Source organism: Anabrus simplex, chromosome 10 (assembly GCF_040414725.1).
Source record: "Anabrus simplex isolate iqAnaSimp1 chromosome 10, ASM4041472v1, whole genome shotgun sequence".
Taxonomy (NCBI): Eukaryota; Metazoa; Arthropoda; class Insecta; order Orthoptera; family Tettigoniidae; genus Anabrus; species Anabrus simplex.
The window spans coordinates 62,060,656-62,083,116 of NC_090274.1; the positions used below are offsets into that span (position 1 = coordinate 62,060,656).

General features: G+C 39.2%; 1 protein-coding gene across 1 annotated transcript in view; it reads right to left on the reverse strand.

Annotated features, from left to right (window-relative positions):
- Nucleotides 1-2,806: 2,806 nt before the first annotated feature.
- Nucleotides 2,807-22,461, reverse strand: part of LOC136882404 (myoneurin) — a 28,702-nt gene continuing 9,047 nt past the window's right edge. Inside the window, exons 3-4 of the mRNA XM_067155032.2 lie at nt 14,216-14,295; nt 2,807-6,162 (exon numbers count right to left, since the gene is read on the reverse strand). Coding sequence (XP_067011133.2) covers nt 5,544-6,162; nt 14,216-14,295 — 699 coding nt within the window. The 3' untranslated portion in view covers nt 2,807-5,543. The remainder of the gene's footprint in view (nt 6,163-14,215; nt 14,296-22,461) is intronic.

Sequence of the window (22,461 nt, forward strand, 5' to 3'; positions counted from 1 at the left end):
CATTGATGTGAGGATAAGAAAGATGTTTTTGAAGAATTTCGTCTGGAGTGTGGCATTGTATGGAAGTGAAACATGGACAATAACTACCAGTAGCTCAGAAAGATAACAGAAGCTTTTGAAATGTGATGCTACAGAAGAATGCTGATGGTGAAATGGATAGATTGAATCACAAATGAAGAGATACTGAATCGAATTGTGAAAGGAGATTTATTTGGCTAAATTTGACGAGAATATGAGATAGAATGATAGGACACATCTTAAGACACCCAGGACTTGTGGAGTTGGTTTTTAAGGGAAGTGTAGGTGGTAAGAACAGTAGGGGTACACCAAGGTATGAAAGTGACAAGCATATTAGAGCAGATGTAGGATGCAGCAGTTACGCAGAAATGAAAACGTTATCACAGGATAGCCTGGCATGGAGAGCTGCATCAGGCTTACGTTCCTCGACAATGGGTACATGGAAAGTGAAATTTTGAGACACTTTTAGTGTTTGGGCAGAACGTGCATATCAACGAGAGTATTTAACTTACGATTATGTTTAATGTCTCAATTGAAAGATAAAAGAAGAGACTACATGTAGCAAAAAAAAAAAATCATGAAATGTAGTTTTCATGAAATAGCGCTTCAAAGTAAGGCAAAATTTGGGCTAAATATGTGAAGTCACACGCATACTCTTATAAGATGACACCGTGTTGACTTGTGCGCTCTGTTGGAATTTAGCTGAAAAAGCGAAGACAATTTAACAAGTCTAGGAGTGGGAAGGAAAAGGCTGTGGCCTTAATTAAGATACAGCCCCATCATTTTTCTGGTGTGAAAATGGATGGTTATCGAGTTGTACTTCCTCTTGAAGCTTGGTGTGGCATTCCTTCCATTTACTTGTGACAGGCTCCTTGGTCAACTCTTGTTCTTTTCTGACCCCAACTTTATCAAGTTTGCAAAACCTAGGAAGGTTTTCATTTTCATGCTGTTTGTGGCCCTAGTCCCAATACTTTCATTTTTCAAAATGTTGGACCCCTTCCAATTTCCGTCTGATTAGTGTTAATAAAGGATGGTTGTCCAGTTGTATTTCTCTTTAAAACAATAATCACTGCCACCACCAGGTTGCAACAGGTAAAAAGAGAAATGTCCTAATTCAGGTTTTGGGAAGTTTGAGGAGTTTGTATTGTCCACAGTTTTCTTTTCAGTAATGCCTTGAACGTTTGCACACTGAGAACAGTGATGATGACCTGCCTGATTTTAAAATGTCCAGTTTAGGCCTAATTCATTTCTGAAAGAAATAAGATTTTAGTTCAAAATATGTGCTATTACTGTCTGAAGTGACATCACGTTGTGACAGAGGTCATTTACAGGAAATTAGTCAGTTCAGTAGAGATCACTAGGATTTATATTTTTTCTTTGTTTTTAGAAAGCTGTTTTTGAGACAATAACAGATTGTAATTGCCCGTAAATAAAATGTTAAATATTTTAGTAACTCCAGCTTGGAAACAAAATCCTTTTCAACCCAGTGATGCCATATTTCATTTCATCTTGATATTTATTCATTACAAAATGATCAAGATAAATGCAAATATAATTATTTTCTGTGTACACTTCAAACATTTGCCTCCTACTTTGTTCACATCTTTGATTAGGTATACAAAAGTCAAAAATGGGTTCAGTTCAAATTTTGTCTGTCTGGATGAACATTATGGGAAAACAGCAATACAGAATTTCTTTGAACTCTGTATTGAAATTCAGGGATATCTGGAGAGTGCATTAAGTTATGTATTATTTGATTAGTATACAGTGGTGTAGTAATATTAAAGGGGGGTGCAAAACAGGAAATTTCAAAACTGATCTCCTAATCATTCGCATGTTGGACGGTACATCGATGAGATCTTGCTGCACACATGTGATTCCTCAGAAAACATGCATACATGATGCCAACATCATGTGGTTATTACTGCAAGAGCACCATGTGCAACAAATGAAGTGGCCATCCAGATGTCCCAACTGAAGAAGTCTGGGACCAACTAGAGCAATGCGTCTGAGCATGAAATCCCCCACCCCAAACACAACAAGCCGTTGAAGTTGCCCTTTTGGAAGAGTAAGGTCAGCTGCCTGAACTGAATGTGCAGAAGCATGAGAAGGCATTGTGAAGCTGTTATCCAGACAAGGGGTGGCAATAATCCTTATTAAGATACTCAATTACCACGTAGCCATTTTGGTGAATGACCAAGGTCCAGTTTGTTTATGACATGTTGCAAAATGAGATGATGTATCGAGTGTCCAAAGAATGCTTTTCATTTTAATCTTAATTGTTTCAAAGAAGGTTTGTTTTCACTGCACATCTGTTTTCACACATATCATGGAGGTATGAATATACTGTATAAAAAAGTGACCATTTTTTTTCTAGTAGTGAATTTGACCTGCATATTTTTGCACCCTCCATTTTATTCTTCCTTTTCTTATCAAAGCGATTTGCTTTTCCTCCATAGGTGTTTTTCTAATCAAGAGTATCTCGTATGAACAGGACATTTCAAATAAAGTATTTAAAATTGCATTCCTGTTTAACAGAACTGAAGAACTTATACTGAATTTGCTTCCTGATGGTAGATAATGTTACTAATATTTAAATGTAAGAAAGTCTGGAAATATTAAATATATGTTCAAGAGAGAAATATTTGTCCACCACCTGAAATAATTTGGAGAGGGTTAACTAGTGCAGGTTAAAAAAAAAAAAGTAAAATATTCCTATTTTACAAAAGTGAACATAAAATACAAAGTGTCTTAATTTGTTATTGCTAGCGATTTCTAACGATGGTAATTAAAATGCTTTATTATTGGTAGAAAATATACACTACTTAAAGGTGGTAAAAATAAAATATAAGACAAGAAAGTGTAAAGCAGTAAATAAAGTAGTTAAACAAGCTGACATAATTTTAAATTTTAATGCATCATAAAGCAAATATAGCTTATGTGAGCCTAAAAGTAATAACAATACTGATAATAATGGTAATGAATGTGCCCAAGAATTCTAGAATATTCACTTTGCTAAACTAACAATTCTGCTCAGAAATTAACCTTTAGAGTATAGAGCACACGTTTATTTGGTCCTCAGCCCGAGGCTGGATTGCACCTTAACAGATCCACCATCAGTTGTTATAAGCGGCTTAGGTGTCACCGAAGAGGCATATTAGGGAAGTGACAAGTGAGGTAGTTTTCCTCACAGTGCCAAAAGGTGCTGTTACATGTCGGTTTGCCAAGCCCACTGAAATGCATACACCAACTGACCTTATGAAAAACACTTGCACACCATTCATCACAGGGACTGGCTGCAAAAGGAATGGCATTACTAACATCGCTCATGCCTCAGTCACTTTCATATTGTACGAGCCACGGACGAGAAAGAGAGAAGGCAATGAAAGAAACTTGATCTAGCCCATACCAAGAGAACAATAGTCTCCACACTGTATCTCACCTAAGATATATCAGGGCAGGTAGAGAATAAGGAAATATATAATATATAAAATGCCAAAATATTTTGGACTGAATACCACATGCAATAAGGGATACTGTTCCAATCAAAACATTTATGCAAAAAAGTACTGAAAAGATTCAGAACATTTTAAACACAATATTCTGAACATCATTTCATAATATCAAATATAGAAATATATTATTTTTAAGTTATACCCAAATATATTTATACGTGCAAAATAAATAAATTAGTGACGAGCCCACTGCCACACTGGGGTGGAATGCTGGTAATTTCATGAATGAACAGGTCTAAAGAGCTTGAATATAATATTTCGTCGCTGCTGGGAAAAAAACTCCTCTGTGAAATATTTTAGCTTAGAACTTTGGCTGGTAAGGTTCTGTCATCTAAGGTGCAATATTGTGTGAATATTGTCAAGGCATTCTTGCTCTTCATAATGTATGTGCTGCGGGTCAGTATATCTCCAAAAACATTATCACACAGGAGGTTTTGTCCTGGCAACGACGATTTACAATTGGTGAAATTAAACTAAATTATGGGAACATATTTCTGAAATAAGTGACTGTTTAAAAAATTTGGATCAAATGCGAACATAACATATAGGCTCCTGGCACTAAAAGCTTTAAAATATGCATGTAAAATGGCTAGATAGCAAAGGAATCAATTTTGACATTTTGTACTGTAAGATATTGATAGTCAAATACATCGATATAAAAATATATCTATTAATGTTATGTGATCAATTGGTGGATGATATCCTGCAGTGTACCACAGTTTTCATTGCAAAATTTGTTCAAAATTATAAAAATGAGTTGTGAAATACATAAATTTGTTAAAAAATTCTGAATTACATAAGAATTATGAAAAAATGGTAAAATGACTAAAATTCACAATATGTCGAGACTGTAAAACTTTCGCAAGTTATGCAATAGATATTTAAAAAACCCATATATTGCACCTAGTCTACAATTTATAAGAATTCACAAAAAACCCATTCATGAAAATATCGGGTCCCTGGTTATTGTGTGCCACATGCAGTGATGACCTATTGTGGACAGTATCAGGGAAAACATATATAGTAACATTTTAATTTTTTTAAAGAGCAGGTATAGTATAACATTGTTATAAAGATCAATAAATAAGGCAGTATTGGATAGGATATAAGGATAGAGGGATTGAAACGGACTGTCGAGCCTTCATGGATGACACTAAGGTTCTGTCAGAATTATTACAGGCACAGAACAAGAATGCCCACCTCCAAGAACAAGGAAATAAGCGAACACCTACAACAAGATGATCTTGATCAATGCAAAACTGACATACTACCAGGCAGTGATCAGTCTGGAAGCCTTATATGCTATTGAATACTTGAACCCGACAAAAACAGGATTGGTACGCAGTTGGAACTAGAGGAGAGAGAGGTTTTGAGGAAGATACTGTGACGTCAATGAACAGAAAAAGAAAAAATTAAAACAAAACAAGAATTGCACGGTCTCATGATGAAAAAGATCTCATGTGTCACCTGGGAAAGAAGAGCCATGTTCTTCAAGCGTATCTGCAGAATGGATCCAGGAAGATTAATCAACCAGATAGTGAGGTTCTTTGAGACTGGCATCAGGAGGTGAAAAAGGATCTAGAAGAAATGGGAATACAAGGAATGGAAGTCAGCAACATGAAAGCCTACAAGTCAGAATCTAGAACACTAAGAGTTTCCAAGAAAAGATTAGATCCTGGACTCAAACACAAGGGATGGAAAAGAGGAGGAGAATGTAGATGAAAAGAATAAGAAAGTCCTGGGAGTGGATCAAATCTCAGAAGCAGCTGAAATGAAATTAATGTGGTTCAGAGTTGGCCTAAATGAAAAGAAGAAGGAAGGTAATTACTTAAAAAAAAAAAAAAAAAAAAAAAATCGGTGTACAGAGAAAACTGTAATTCTTCTTAGTAAAAATGGTAAGACTGGAAGTGTCGAAGAAATCAGTATGGGATGCTAGAGGTTTTCTGAACTGATATTCAGAACATTCTGCATATGAATAGCAACTGTCTGAAGTCATGCCTACAGCATTATTTATTTTAATGCTTTCTTTCTAATCTCGTGTTTAAACATGTGAAACTTGAGCCAACCACGTGACACCAAAGCATGACAAACATGGCATTGTTCTTTTTGCTCCTCTTTAGGTCTTTCCCAACTTCTGTTATGAAACCTCAGCTGGTGGGATTTAAGGTGAATGTTATGCTGAAATCGAGCACTGCAGATGCTGCAAACAAAGTCACGACGGGTTAAATCAGTGACGAAATTACTTTGGTATCCAAACCTTTTGCGACATGCATCGCACACAAAATATTGATCTTCCAGATGTGTTGCAGAATGTCTCTTGAGTAAACCTCGAGTGTAGAAGTGTTCCTGGCATGTTGGGCATTCATATAAACCGTCTTTCAAATGTTGAAAGTAATGTGTCACTAAAGAAGACTTTTCCTTGAATCGTTGCAAACATATATCACACTCGTGTATCTTGCCATCCAAACTCTTTACAGAGCGTCTTTTAGAACCACGATGGTATTTTGTCTGGTTATGACAAACGTCACATTTATAAACTTGATCACACACTGCAGGAATAACTGGAAGACCCCCATCGGATGGTGAAGAGTCAACTTCAGAATTATAACATTTCCCCTTTTCTGCTAATCTGGAATAAAATAAACAGATTTAATTAAAACTTTATACAATATGAATGAGGATAGGTATATATACTGCAATTATTTTAATAGCTTCCTGAAAATTAATCAAGGACAAAGCATAAGACAAATGAAATGAAATGTCATATGGCTTTTAGTGCCAGGATATCTCAGGACGGATTTGGCTCGCCAGGTGCGGGTCTTTCTATTTGACGCCTGTAGGCGACCTGCGCGTCGTGATGAGGATGAAATAATGATGAAGACAACACATACACCCAGCCCCCGTGGCATTGGAATTAACCAATTAAGGTTAAAATTCCCCAACCCGGCCGGGAATCGACACCGGGACTGAAGCGAAGGACAATACGCTGACCGTTCAGGCAGCGAGTCGGACAGAAAGACAAATAATATGGTTTGACAATTTCAGATAAAAGATAAGAAAACAGTAAAAGAGATTAAGAACAATATGATATTGTTACATAACATATAAATAATTTTGTAAAATTGCAACAGATCCCTTAACTACCAAGATTGCAATTTCTTTGATGGTATTATTAGAGATGCCTAGCATTTTGCAGGTCTTTACAAGAAGATGTGGAATCATTCCACAAGCAACCACCATCAATCCGATCACCTTAATATGTTCAAGGTTGTATTTATTTTTATAGTGGGGCACTGTAGGTTTGTAGATTGGCTTCTTCTCATAAATCTCCTGTGGCTGGTCTGAACTTCTTTCAGATCTCACAGTTGGCTCTAGTATATAGCCAGTTTTTCAGTCTGCTTTGAAGGCTGATATCGATTTGTTTTGTGCTACCTTGTAGAGAAATTCCAGAAACTTCCTCATAAGTGGTATATTCTCTCTTTTTTTTCTTTTTTACTGTAAAGCATATTATTTTAGAAGTTTTAACATGTAAATGACAGTAATATGTAATTCTCATTTATGAATTTAGCTGAAATAAATATACTGTTGTTGTAACCAATGGCTTTATTGGGAAGTAACTACCAATAAAAAACTGATATCTCTTCACAACAGTATTATACAAATAACATTCATAAAGCACAGCTGTATTAGGGAACAGAGTCTTGTTTCTGGTTGTCCAGTATAGGGCTGGTAAATTACCTTGTTTTTGTTGGGTTGGGTTGAGTCCTGTGCACTGAAATATTTGTTTCAAGTCCATTACTGATCCAGTAATTTTGTAGTTGGTACACTTTTCCATTGGGTATATTTTGATTCTAGCTAGATGTGCAGCTAAGCAGTCATGTCCTCTTTCCAATCTGAAGATTGCCACCGCTTCTTTCCTCGGCTCGCTTTTATTTTGGTCCTTAGGCCATTTTTTTTCTTTCCATTTCTGCATCGTAGTAAGTTGGGTAGTTTCTTGCTTCCATTTTTCAAGGGTATTATTTGTGATTATCTTCTTGATTGAGTTAGCTGCCAGAGGTTTGGTTCTCATGTACACTAGTGTCCAAAAGTTAAGCATAATCATTAAACGAGGCCATACCGCCTGATATGAATGTCAGATGAATTGCTGAACAAATGGAAGCTGAATCTCACATCATATGTCACAGAACTTGTCCAAAAAAACAGTGTCAGAAAGGTTCTGATAGCTAAGGTACACCTTTGACAACTAACAAAACTTGGCAATGTTTTCCACAACAAAATATGCTGTTAATAGGGTGTATGGTTACCGCTAATGGCCACACATGCTTCGCAGTAACATGACATGCTCTCTATCAGATATTCCAAGAGCTCTTGTGGCAGTTGATCCCATTCCTCTGAAAGGGCAATGCGAAGGTCTTGGAGGGTCCCTGGTGGAGGCTGACGGGTCTATAGGAATCAGATCTGCAGACCTCACTGGCCAGTCCATGCGATAAATATCTTCCCCAGCCAGAAATTCATCCACCAGAGCAGCACGGTGCGGTTGGGCATTATCGTCCATTAAGAGGAAGTCGGGACCAACTGCACCTCTGAAGAGTCGAACATGTGGTCTCAGTACCTCATCCCTGTATCTCCGAGCGTTAACAGTGTTCCTCGGACCACCTATGAAGATGTGCAGGTCCGTTTGGCCATTCAACATGATGCCGCTCCACAACATGACGCCACCAACACCATACTGGTCCTGTTCCACGATGTTCCTGTACTTGTATCGGCTACCTGGTTCTCTCCAAATTAATGTGCGACGGGAATCTTCTGCAAACTGAAGCGGGATTCATCTGTAAAGAGCACATGCCTCCATTCATTCATGGTCCAGTTTCGATGTTGACGGCTCCACAGTAAACGGGCCCGTCTCTGTGCTAGAGTGAGTGGGACGCATACTGCTGGATGTCGGGCAAATAGCCCTGCTGTTCTCAGCCTCTGGTACACAGTTTGCCGGGAAACGGCAACTCCTGAGACGACTGCAAGCTCCGCCGACAATTGTCTTGCAGGTGCACTCTGATTTCGTCGGGCAGTTACGGGCCAGATATCGGTCCTGCTGTGGGGTGGTTACGCTTGGTCGACCTGATACTGGCCTACGACTAACATCTCCTGTGTCTCAAAATCGTCTCCAAAGCTCAGAAATGACACTTTGTGGCACATTCAAGGATATGGCGACTTTGGTCTGTGTCTGGCCTGCTTCCAGGCGGCTGAGTATTCTACCCTGCAAAACGGGGTCCAAATGGCGTCGTTGTGCCATTATGTTGTCACATTCACCACGAAGCTACACTCCGTACACTACAACAGGGCAAACACGACTGAGGAAATATGGGGCGCAGGCACTGGCTGTGTTTACCTTGCGGCTACACCGCTAGTCAAAGCAGGGAACACTCCTTTCCTATACAGAGCGAACATGGGAGGTTGGTAGGTGCATAAGTTATGCGATTTGCGGTCTATTTCCTGTTGCCCTGCTTACTCGTAACTTACGCTTAACTTTTGGACATACTAGTGCCTTTTTTTTTGCTAGTTTGTCTGCCAGTTCGTATTATTATTTTATTTGAGACTGCAGAAGATCTTGAAGCTGCTGAATGGTATGGACGGAGTCTTGGGTAAGGAGTACAAGATGAAAATAAATAAGTCCGAAACAAAAGTAATGGAGTGCAGTTGAATGAAGGCAAGTGATGCAGGAAATATTAGATTGGGAAATGAAGACTTAAAGTACATGAAAATTGTTACTTGGGTAGTAAAATAACTAATGATGGCAGAAGTAAGGAAGGCATAAAATGTATACTAGCACAAGCAAGGAAGAGGTTTATTAAGAAAAGAAATTTGCTCACTTCTAACACTGATGTGAGGATTAGAAAGATGTTTTTGAAGACTTTCGTCTGGAGTGTGGCATTGTATGGAAGTGAAACATGGACAATAACTACCGGTAGCTCAGAAAGAAAGAGAATAGAAGCTTTTGAAATGTGGTGTTACAGAATAATGTTGAAGGTGAGATGGATAGATCGAATCACGAATGAAGAGGTATTGAACCGAATTGGTGAGAGGAGATGGGTTTGGCTAAATTTGACGAGAAGAAGACATAGAATGATATGATTCATCTTAAGACACCCAGCACAGAATATGCTGACGTGGAGAGCTGCATTAAACCAGTCTATGGACTGATGACTCAAACAACAACAACTACAACAAAAACATATATTACGGGGTGCCCGATAGTAACCTAAATCTGTTTTTCCCTGTATTTTCCATGTATTTTTTCTGCATTAAATTTAGTGGGACATGATACATAAAAGTGACAGTCGAGTATGTTTAATAATAGATGTTATCGGTGTTGTAATGGAAATCGCAATAGCAATAGAATGTTCTTCAAGGAGACATCTTATTTGTCTATTCAGATCCGTGTTGAAAACAAAACCAACTTTTTTGGACAATAAAGGTGTCCCCTAGCTGAAGATGAATCACACTGCTCACACTTCAACTACTATAATTAACTACCTCAAGATACATCACCTGGATGTAATCTTAATTGGATGAACTGCAATTAACCATTGTCCTTCACAAGAAGAGACCACGACATTTTAATGACACAAGCTTCATTAATTTTGAAGACTAGGTTTCAATACTTGTTTTTTATTGTATATACCGTAATTTGTCATGTGTTTGTCAATTTTAAGGTTAAGTGGCTGAAGATGACCTTATTGTTAGGCTAAAATTAGAACCACAAGGTCTTGATGTTCATATAATTACATCAATAATAAAAAGTGTATTTTGAACTAGCAGGTGCCCGCGGCTTTGCCCGCGTTTAATTTTTCTAAGTCATTTAATTAAATGCAAAAGAAAAACTATATTAACATACATTGTTTTCACTTTTAATATTGATCCTTTCGTATTTTAATATTTCAACCCCTTTCAACCCCCACCCGTAGGGGTGTCTTACTCTACAGTTTTCTTTCCCAAACAGTAAGTCATATGAGTATCATGTTTGGTTGCGAGCTATACCAGAATATGCACACGTACATCCATGAACTCGGTCATTTTGGACTTTCCTTTCACTCCTTCTAACCCCCATCCCAATTGGGAATGAACTTTGGCTCAAATGGCATCCAAGTGTCATGGTTCATTTCAGCTACCCCAAAGACTATGAACTTGCCACTAATATCAGTCATTTTTAGGATTTTTACTTTTCATCCCTTCCTTTAGGGGTGCTAGGGGTTTCATGCCCCTACAGTAATTTTTCCAGATATTAAGTTATATGTGTATCTAGTTTGGTTGAGAGCTGTGCTGAAATACACACACACATTCACCCGTAATCTCTGTCATTTTCAACATTTTATTTCTTCACTCCTTCTCACCCGCTATGCCATGGGGTCTGAACTTGGACTTTTCATTTTTGTATAGCCTACCGTGTATAGAAGAAGAAAAACGCATCATATCTTTACATACTGTTAGTTATGCAACCTGCTGATCAGACTTGTCATGCAGTTTACTTACCTTCCCCTTTTTTCCCTTTTTTTTTTTTTTTTCACCGTTCTCACCCCTATGCCGAACTACCCATCAGATTTCATTCAAACCACTTCCTAAATCCTCCCAGGGGTAATAAGAACAAATTGTGAAATTTTCAGTGAAATCGGTCCAATAGTTTTCGAGACTATTCGAGACGTACATACAAACAAGTATTCATTTTTTTATGTATAGATTATAATTAATGTTGTGCAATACAGATCATCATGAAAATTACAATTTACGATATTCCAACAAGTAATCAGTAATATTACAAATACTTCACAGAACACCAATTTTAAGGAAATGATTGCCATTTTTTTCTGCATGGATACCAAAGTGTGCATGGAAAAATATATTACCTCTCTCTTTTAGCACAGAGATATTAAGTGGCTATCACCACTAAATGAGACTAAACATGATACCTTGGAACTTGTAAAATGATTCCCAGAAGTTGTATTTTAGTTACCGATTTTTAGCATTTCAAATAATTTGCCATTCACTTCACGAAATAACTGATTCTTACAATTCTCACATATAAGCTACGACCTCTTGGGGGGAAAGTACATATTTGAATTTGCTGAAAAGATGCTATACAGGGGCACTTGAAGGAATGACTGTGTTTAACCCTAGAACCAGCAAGCGTTGATGAATCGACTGTTTGCCCATTTCTGTAGCGGCAGAGTCGATTCGTCGACACATTTTTATTTCTTCATTTAGTAGCTAACAGATGGTGTGACATGTCTTGTGATCCTAGAAGTTTACAGATGCTTCTCACTCATTTTCGTCACAGAAAAATTCTCCTTGTACATGTTTCCTTGGAAACAAATGAGTGACTTGCTGCTGTACGAACCAAAATATTTTGTAATGACGCTGTACTTGTTATCGCTACCGCTCTTATTTTGAGTCTCTAAGTATATGTATTGGCGAGTTAAAGTACACCTTTGTTCTTGTTATTTCTGTATACAATATTTTCATTTTAGCTTCCTTGTACTGTACGTAGCATAGCTGCTGTAATAACATAAGTTTGTGCACCCGCGTAGGTTATAGGCCGACCAGCATGTATGGAAAAATATAGTTTTTCATACCAATGAAACAAATATTATTGCATAGACTTGAAACTTTCACACGTATTATGTATATATATGTGCATCATTTTGTATATCTTGGATTTTGTGTTTTCATGTTTCATCTTGTATTTTACATTGTTAGAATTTTGATCACCATTTTCAAGTCTCAATTTATTTTTCTCATCAAGTTTCACAGAAAAGTTAACATTACCATCTGAATCTGTGGTTTGTTAGCTTTCCAATGATATGCAACAATGCCCTGGGACATCGTTCACAGTAGGATGGAAACAAGAACCCACTTGGTAGGTAAAAATCACACAAAATGGCTGCCGGTACAGAATTTAACATGGCCGGTTCTAGGGTTAATTTTAACCTTTAGCAGAATTTAACATGGCCGGTTCTAGGGTTAATTTTAACCTTTGAATGAAAACCTACAACCTGCTTTCCAGTCATTGACCGGGTCAGGGATGTAATGAATGAAACATATATAGGCTGTTATTACAATGGGGACGCCACTCCCAAGGTGATTTGTTAATGAGTGATAAATGCTATGAAATGATAATAGAGAGTGTTGCTGGAATGAAAGATGACAGGGAAAACCGGAGTACCCGGAGAAAAACCTGTGCCGCCTCCGCTTTGTCCAGCACAAATCTCACATGGAGTCACCGGGATTTGAACCACGGTATCCAGCGGTGAGAGGCCGACGCACTGCCGTCTGAGCCACGGAGGCTCTTAATTTTAACCTTTAGCAGTCATATTTAAATAGAGAATGTTTGCTCTGCAGGTCGTATTTAAAAGGGGCAAGTTTTACAATTCACACACACATGCTTTAACTAAAGTTTAAATAAAGGGTCAAATTTTTATATACAGGGCTGATTTTGCTACTGATTCTGCTTTTCTAATTTGTTTCACACCTACACCTTTAGTCCTAAGTCTTGTAATCGACGTCCTGTAATCGACTCTCGTGTGATACAGTACGAAACACACATGGATGCAGACCAGGTTTTGTTTAACAAGTTGCACAAAAGTACATAGTTCCCCTCGCCCACCCTTGATTTTCCTATTTGAAGACATTGCACAGTCTTTTCTGTTACTTTTCTCATTGGAATAAATAAAATGTGGTTTCCCGTTCAGCCTTTCACATGTGTCACTTGTTGATTGATGACCTTGCTTTGCTGATCCTCGCATAGACTTTCTCTCGGTCGATAGTTCTTCCACCACTTTTAACTTCTTCAGAAATATCCGTGGAAAATGTAATATCACTGTCAGAATTCTCAACTGCATCAATAATGTCTGAATCGCTCAAAAATGTACGCTTACGTTTGCTATCTATATCTACAGTATATTACAAAAGAAGAAAGCATGGCAAGAATGGAGTAGAGATAGGAAAGAAGGAAGTAAGATTAAGTATCAGGAAATTAAAAGTAAATGAGGAAAAGAATAAAGGGAAAAGAATAAATGTTGAGGGAGATTCACACAAGAGTTGGAAAAGGATCTAGAAAAAGGATGTCGTATGGATTGATTAAAAAATAAGAGAAAAGGAAGTATCTACACAAAACAAGCAAAGGAAGAGAGTGGAAATGTAATAACAGACCCAGAGGAGATAAAGAATAGGTGGAAAGATTATTTCAATAAATTCATGAATGTGACAAATGATGCAGAAGAGTGTGTAGTGGTAAATCAGGATGATCCAGAAATGGAGAGTGATAGGTCTACATTGGTTATGTAGGCTGCCAAGGTGTATATGGAGGAAAAGGAATTACCTGATGATTGGTGAAAGTTTTTAGACTAAATGGAGAAAAATAAACTGAGATGGTTTGGATATGTTAAGAAAATGGAAGAGAGAAGGATACCGAAACAGATGATGGGCACTAAGATTGATGGAAAGAGCACAAGAAGGAGTTAGACACAATCAGGAACAGCATAACAAGAAGGAACCTGGATTGGAACACAGTTAAGGAGTAGCGGTGGTGATTGGATAGAGGAAGATCGAAAGATGTTGTTAATGTGTCGACCCAACTGGAGCTGGAAAAGCAATTATTGTGATGATTAGAGTTGACATAATGAATTACTTACAGAGTTTCTTCTCCTCCATCTTCATCTACTTCTTGATCACCGTCGTCAATGTCTGTAGATACTTCTCCTTTTACTTGCACCTGTCATAATACAATATGTACAATAATTAAACTCTTAGTTGAAATAGTAAAGGAACAAGAAATAAAATATAACTGACATTTAAAAGTCCGGCAGCCTATTTGGTGGCCATCATCGTTAAGGTGTCAAGTCCACATGATCTGACACCGTGGTTAGTTGGTTCAAGTCCCGTTGGTGGAAAAAAATTTCACCACCGGAATGTTAGCTGGAAGGGTAGGAGAGGTGGTGGTATACTATTCTGAATCACTAGGTTGCATGAATACTTTCTTTAAAAAACCCATCCAACAAAAATGGACATGGAAGAGCCCCAATGGACAAACGAAGAATGAGATAGATTTTATCCTGACCAACAAGAAGAAATATTGTACAGATGTTACTGTTCTTAACAGATTTGATACAGGAAGCGACCATAGGCTAGTTCGAGTAACCTTCAGATTCGACCTCAAACTTGAACAGTCCAAAATGACAAGGGGGTTACACTTTTCCAAGAGTATAGGACTTAGAAAAACATCAATCATCATTTCGACAAGCTCTTACCAAAAAACTTAACCCAATAGAAGATCTGAAATACTTGGACGTGAATGAACTTAATGAGAAAATTACAGTCTGTATTCAAAATGCAGCAAAGAAGATCCCATTGAAGAAAACTAATAAGAGGAACCAACTTTCACTTAATACCATACAGCTCATTAAGGACAGGAAGACAATGGACGGGGATACAACAGAATACAAAATTCTTAACAAGACCATTCACAAGGAAATAAGGAAAGATCTAAGGAAATTTAATAATAACATGATCATTCAGACAATTGAAGAAAATAAAAACATGAAGATTTTAAAGAACAACATGTCTACAGGAAGACCAAAAATTACAAACCTTAAGAACCAAAATGGAGAAATAGTCACAGATAGGCAAAATATTACTGAAGTTATTACAGATTTCTACTACAAGTTGTATACATCAACCATTAATAAACCACCCAGTGATGAACATCTAGTCCAGAATTATACACATGAAGTAACACCGGAAGTAACCACTGATGAGATTGAAAATGCACTTAAACAAGTAAGGAATAAAAAAACCCCTGGGGAGGATAAAATAACTAATGAAATGCTGAAATTAGGTGGAAGAGATCTGCTAGAAGCTGTGAGAATACTCCTCAACAACTGTATTAACTCTGGAAGAATACCAGAAAATTGAAAAAATAATGAAGTGATACTTCTCTTCAAGAAAGGTGAAAAGGAAAATTTAGAGAACTATCGTCTTGTGAGTCTATCACACCTTTACAAGCTCTTGACTAAAATTGTAACCAACTGCCTCACAAGAGAACTGGATTTTTATCAACCTGCCGAGCAAGCGGGATTTCGTAAAGGTTTCTTAACTGTTGGACACATCCAGAATATTCATCGTCTTCTTGAAAAAAACCACTGAGTACATCATCAAGATTCATCTGGCCTTCATTGATTATAAAAAGCTTTTGACTCAGTGGAGATTTGGGCAATCATGAAGGCACTTCAAAATGCCATGATAAACTCAAGGTATATAAAGCTCCTGGAAAACATTTATGATCAAGCAACAATGGTAGTCAAAGTAGACGAAAACCTCATCACCAATAAAATCCCAGTCGGCAAAGGAGTTCGACAACATGACACAATCTCTACAAAACTGTTTACCCTTGCCTTGGAAGATGTATTCAAAACCAATTGGGATAATAAAGGAATAAAAATCAATGGGTTATATTTGAACCACGTGCGTTTTGCCGATGACATTGTGCTCATAAATGAAAATCTAGATTAGCTAGAAAGCATGATCCAAGAATTTAAAACTGCCTCTGCTAAGATTGGTTTGGAAATGAACATTAATAAAACAAAAATACTAAGCCCAGACAGTCAGTCACTTGAAATGGAAAAAACCAATAAATAGAAGCTGTTGATGAGTACATCTATTTTGGACACAAGATAAAACTTGGAAAAGACAATTGACGTGCAGAAATTCCTCGCAGAATAGGTATGAGTTGGATAGCATTCCGAAAACTAAGATTCATCCTGACCAACAAGGATGTTCCAATTAATCTGAAGACCAAGGTTTATAATACGTGCGTGCTGTCAGTTACTACTTATGGTCTGGAAACAATGACTCTGACGAAGGAAAGTGCTTGCAAGCTTCAGCGAACACAATGAGCCATGGAGCGACAGATGCTAGGGATCAGCCTTAGGGATAAGATCCATTCAGAGGACATCAGGAGAAGAACGAATGTAACAAGACATCCTAGAAAGAGTAGCAAGACTAAAATGGTAATGGGTAGGACACATAGCACAACAAGACTACAACAGGTGGACCTCTAGAATTGTTCTCTGGAGACCATGGGAACACAGGAGAGGCATTGGAAGACCCCAGAAGAGATGGCTTGATGACATAAAGCTGTTGGCTGGAACACGCTAGTTCCAAGTGGCTCAAGACCGAAGACGATGGAAGCATATGGAAGAGGCCTATATCCAGCAGTGGATTGAAATAAGCTAGAAGGAGGAGGAGGAGGAGGAGGAGGAGGAGGAGGAGGTTGCATCCAAAAGACAGGATTCAATTCCAAACTTCTTCAGTGTTTGTATGGAATGAGTGAATATGATGCTGTTAATGGCGATTCGTTTCTCAGATGAGGACATTGAGCATTATCATCATCTCACATCCAGATGCGCAGGTCACCCATCGGTGTCAACTAGAAAGACCTGCACCAGGTGAGGCGAACATGTCCTCAGACACTCCTGGTATTAAATGCTCTATGACTGATAAATAAATAAATAAATAAATAAATAAATAAATAAATAAATAAATGTCCCCTTTCTTATACGAGGTTGGGAATGAACGAAACCTAACCCCATGGCACTACAGCCCTTGAAGGGCCTTGGCCTACCAAGTGACCGCTGCTCAGCCCGAAGGCCTGCAGATTACGAGGTGTCATGTGGTCAGTACGACGGATCCTCTCGGCCGTTATTCTTGGCTTTCTAGGCCGGGGCCGCTATCTCACTGTCAGATAGCTCCTCAATTCTAATCACGTAGGCTGAGTGGACCACGAACCAGCCCTCAGGTCTAGGTAAAAATCCCTGACCTGGTTGGGAATCGAATCTGTGGCCTCCGGGTAAGAGGCAGGCACACTACCGCTGCACCATGGGGGCTGCCGATTGGGAATGAGGTGAGATAAATTGATATGGCTGCGCCAACCTCAGTTCAGGTGCTAATGAAGATGAATGAAATTGGGTAAAGAGGTGGAAGGAATCAGCTGTAGCTTATGTTTATGAACTGTCCAGGCATTTCCCTAGAAGTGAAATGAAAACCTACAATCTGTTTTCCAGTCGGTGACCGGGTCAGGGAGGGAATGAATGAAGCCCTGCGGCGAGGCCAGTCGCACTCCTCTGGGGAAATAATTAATAACTGACAGTTGAAATGAAATGTTATTGGAGAGTGTTGCTGGAATGAAAGATGACAGGGAAAAAACCGGAGTACCCAGAGGAAAACCTGTCTCGCCTTCGCTTTACATGGAGTGACCGGGATTTGAACCACGGGACCCATGGACACACTGCTGCCTGAGCCACGGAGACTTTTCCCTGGAAGCGAAAATTGGAAAACAAAGAAAACCATTCTCGAGACAGCGGATGATGGGACTCGAACCCATGCTTCTCTTGAATTCAGAGCTTGGCTCCATAGGGCCAGTCTGCTTAGTAAATAAAATAAATAAATAAATAATTAAAAGTCTGCCATGGAAGCAAGGAGTACAAGTTATTTTGGCATGTTAAGCCTCTTGTACAACGTCATATTTTTGACAAATTCAAGACTTCACAAGAATTTTCAATACTTCACAAGTGTACTTGTAAAAATCGCGCGCAACACTTGAGAAGTCTTCGAAGGTCTTGAAAGTGAATTAGAACATGTTCTAATCGGTCAAAAAATTGCCAAGCCTTTGACAGAATTGACCAATGAAGTATGAGTAGGCCAGTTAACGGTGTGCACTAGGCTGTTACATATGCTGGGATCTTCATGGCTGAGGGATGGTGTGTGTGTGTGTGTGTGTGTGTGTGTGTGTGTGTGTGTGTGTGTGTGTGTGTGTGTGTGTGTGTGTGCGTGCGTGCGTGTGCGTGTGTGTGTTAATAGCTAAGTATGAGGCAAATCCCTGTCTATATTCAGTGGACGCCATACAGTACCACAGCAAAATGAAGAAAACGGCAGCGTATGAGGAGACTGCAAGAGAAATATGAAGCTGCTCTTTGCCACGCGGTACTTGGTGACCGGTTGTCTAGCCGCATACTCAAAAGATTGCAATGGACTGTGCCGAGTGTAGTAACACAGAGAACAAAGAAGGAAGAAGAGAAATCAATTTCTCCACCAAAACCATTTATTACTTTTTGATGGAGGTCTTTTTAACACAGCTCGACTTTGGCCCCAGAGCCTAACTCAGGTTACAAAGATGACCAAAATGCTGTATACAGATGATGCTGTGTCACCTGCACTCACACCAGGGGAGTTAAAACAGTTGGTTAATTGCTACAAGAGTGCATGTGATCGATTTGATCTAACAATTAACGTTCAAAAGACTAACGTCCTAGCACAACCTCCACTGGGCACAACCCTTCCACAATTCAACATCTCCATCTTAGCAGGTAGACCACTTCTCATACCTGGATAGTACCCTATCTGTGCGCTGTAACTGTGAAGAGGATGTGTGCCCATGCAGCATTTGGGTGACTATCGCACCGGGTCTTCACAAACAAAGATCTGACCATGAACATGAAGCTTATGGTGGACCAGACTGTTCACGTTTACGACTTTTTTCAACAAATAAGGTCAAGGAACAGAACACCCATCATATCACAATGAATAGGAGGAAGATCCTTTCTTTGCAGAGGTTAAGGGAAAATATGTCTGTCTGCTGTGTAATGTGAATTTGGCAGATACAGTGATGAAGAACAAGTTTGTTTAAAAGTAGACTATCAGATGGACATTTGGGCAAATGCAATCAAATGGGTAAGACATAATTATACATCTGACATTAAAATAAAAGTGCCATCCTCACTGAAAAACAGAGTTGAAGTGACTCTCTTTTTCAGTGGTTACATTACAAATTCATTAACACAGCTAAATTTATAATATACTCCATATGCTGTAAGAAAATGAAATCTATTTCATCACATTTTGTTTTTATAAAATATTCCTAGTAGATCACCACCTATTTTCAAACTTATGAAGCTGCTCTTTGCCACGCGGTATTTGGTGACCGGTTGTCTAGCCGCATACTCAAAAGATTGCAATGGACTGTGCCGAGTGTAGTAACACAGAGAACAAAGAAGGAAGAAGAGAAATCAATTTCTCCACCAAAACCATTTTAAATGAAACTAAGTCCACCTACCTAACACGGTGTACAACTACCTTTAGTCTACAAAACTGCAACCACCCAACAAGGTGGAGGAAGTTATCCTGGGGTGTTTCATACAAGTGCAACAGCAGATGTTGAATTGGGTTCATGTCCCAGCTATTTGGGGGTCATGGCATTAGAGCAAATTCAGTCATATTCCATGAAACAGTCCTTTACAATCCTGGCAGTGTGGCATTATCCTTCTGGAAGTGGCCTCGCCAGCAAAGAGCACAGTTAACATGAATGGATGAACTTGGTTCCAAACCGTAACATCCAGATATTGAACAACTGTCAAGGATTGGTGTACCAGAAGAATAGACCCCAGTGTGTACATCGTCTGTATCATCACACCTCCACCGGCTTGTCTCTGCCCAACAGTACAACCATGTGCCATTGCCTCCAATGTTCCCATGAAAACATCACCTGGGCCATCACACTCCTCCAACGGCCTGTCTCTGCCCAACAGTACAACCATGTGCCATTGCCCCTAATGGAAATCGGCGTTTATGTGCTCGGTGGTGGTGGTGGTGATTATTGTTTTAAGAGGAAGTACAAGTAGGCAACCCTCCTCTAAATAATACTAATCAGAGAGAAAAAATGGAAGGGACCCGATACTTCAAAAAATGAAGGTATCGGCCAAAGAAAGACAAGGGCCACAAAGGGCATGAAAAAATGAGACATTCCCTAGTCGTCGGAAACCTAATTGCGCCCAGGTTGGAAAAGAACGAGAGTTGACCAAGGAAGGTCGGATAGGGTAGATGAAAGTGAAGAGCCTGGCACAAGTAAGTGGAAGCAATGCCAGGACTCAGCTAAGGGCCCATTGTCGCCAACTCTTAAAAAAGGCAGGGGATACCGAGGGTGTTATTCTACCGCTCCCACCCACAGGGGGTTACGTGCTTGACTGCCGATGTTATAAACCAGGAATCTGGAATCTTGGACCAGCCAACATTTTTCCAATCATACACAGTCCAGTGTCGATGCTTTGTGTCCGCTTCATGTGCTGCTGTTGACGGAGTGCAGTCACCATTGGGGTGTAGCTGGGTCTTTGATTCCTCAGTTCCATGCGCCGCAGTGTTCAGTGAACCAAATGCTGTGAAACATTGCCTTGGTCGCTACTGTTGCACATCTAGAGGATTTCCCGAATTGTGGCCCTGCGCTCGTTCCAAACAAACGGATGATGTGTCATTGTTTGCCCTTTGTTGCACTACTTTCAACATGTGCTCACAAGAGCAGCATAAAAGCAGCCAACAAGCCATGCCATTTCAGAGATGCTACAACACGGTCCATGCCAACACAATTTCACCTCTATCAAACTGTGAAAGATCGCTTATTTTTCCCATTCTGCCTCCAGAGATACAACTATCAGTGAGCCTGTAGATCTGCCCTATATATACCATGCTACCAGCGTGTACTTCTTCACACTCAAGGCACGATAGCTTCTCCCAAGTTGCCCAGATTGGGGTGGTCATAATGTAAATGACTCATTGGTGTATGCATCATATATAAAGCATTTTAGTTCATTTCAACATTAGTACAATAATTTTTGAGCTTATTTGACTGCTAAGAGTATGATACATGAGGGGTTACCAGAAATTGCACTTCACAGAAAGGCTAATGCTAACAGCAGTTGGGAGAAAATTCCTACTATCTGCATACATTCACAAGACAAAAGTTCCTTATAAACATTCACAATTTCACATTCAGGAGAATTCAGCTCCTTGGCTGAATGGTCTGCATAGTGGTCTTCAATTTAGAGGATCCTGGATTCAATTGCTGTCTATGCTGGTGATTTTAACCCTGTCTGGTTAATTCCTCTAGTTCAGAGACTGCGTGTTTGTGTTCCCCTCAATGCCTTAATGCTTACCTTAATGTACACACAACATGGAAACATGCAAAATGAATACATCCCTCTGCATAGGGATGGCATTATAAAAGGCATTTGCCGGAAAACTTGGCTTAATCCAAATGTAATGCCGACCCCAAGTAAATGGGGGAAAAATCCAGGAGATTCAGTTAAAAGTTGGATGGATTCTGATAAGGTGCACATAATCTGGGATCACTGATGTGGTGCACTACTTGATCTGTTTTCATTATCATCTGATAGATAAGATGCCAACTGGTATAAGGAGTGAAAGAGACATCAGGGCGGATGTGTGGGGAATGATCAAATGTGAACACGCAGAATTGTGATGAGTGCATCATACGTTCTTAACACAAGAGCGTTTTACTGTCATCGTAGACTACAAAAACATGCTTCATTGTCACCGGCCTGACCACTTCTGTAGACCAACATGACCCCATTTTGTGGAGAGGTCAATGTCAAAATGTGGTCCTGCCAGCTTCACCGCGTATGGAATACATGTAATTTAGTTCGGCAACTGGAACTTCGGCTATTCACAGTACGATTTCTGAAGAGGAGGCTGCACTTCTTTTGTTCATGTAATGACACAGAAAACGCAAAAATTGCAGAGAATCTGGTTACAGTTTGGGTAGCTTCATTCTTTGTATCATGAACTTTGCAATAATCCGGTTAAGTTTTTCCCGTTCTTCAGAATATTTAAAAATTCCTTCAGTGAGTTACTACTAGTGATTGGACCAATTATTTCAAGGACAGATACTTTGATGAGGAAGGCCATATCGACATCATGATAACTGCCAGTGGGAACTTCTTGTCACTAAGTGGCTGATGTGTTGCCTACGCGAAAAGGAAAGTGCTGCATTCGGGCTCTGGTCAGTGGATGGAATCGGCTACAGCTGCTAACACTG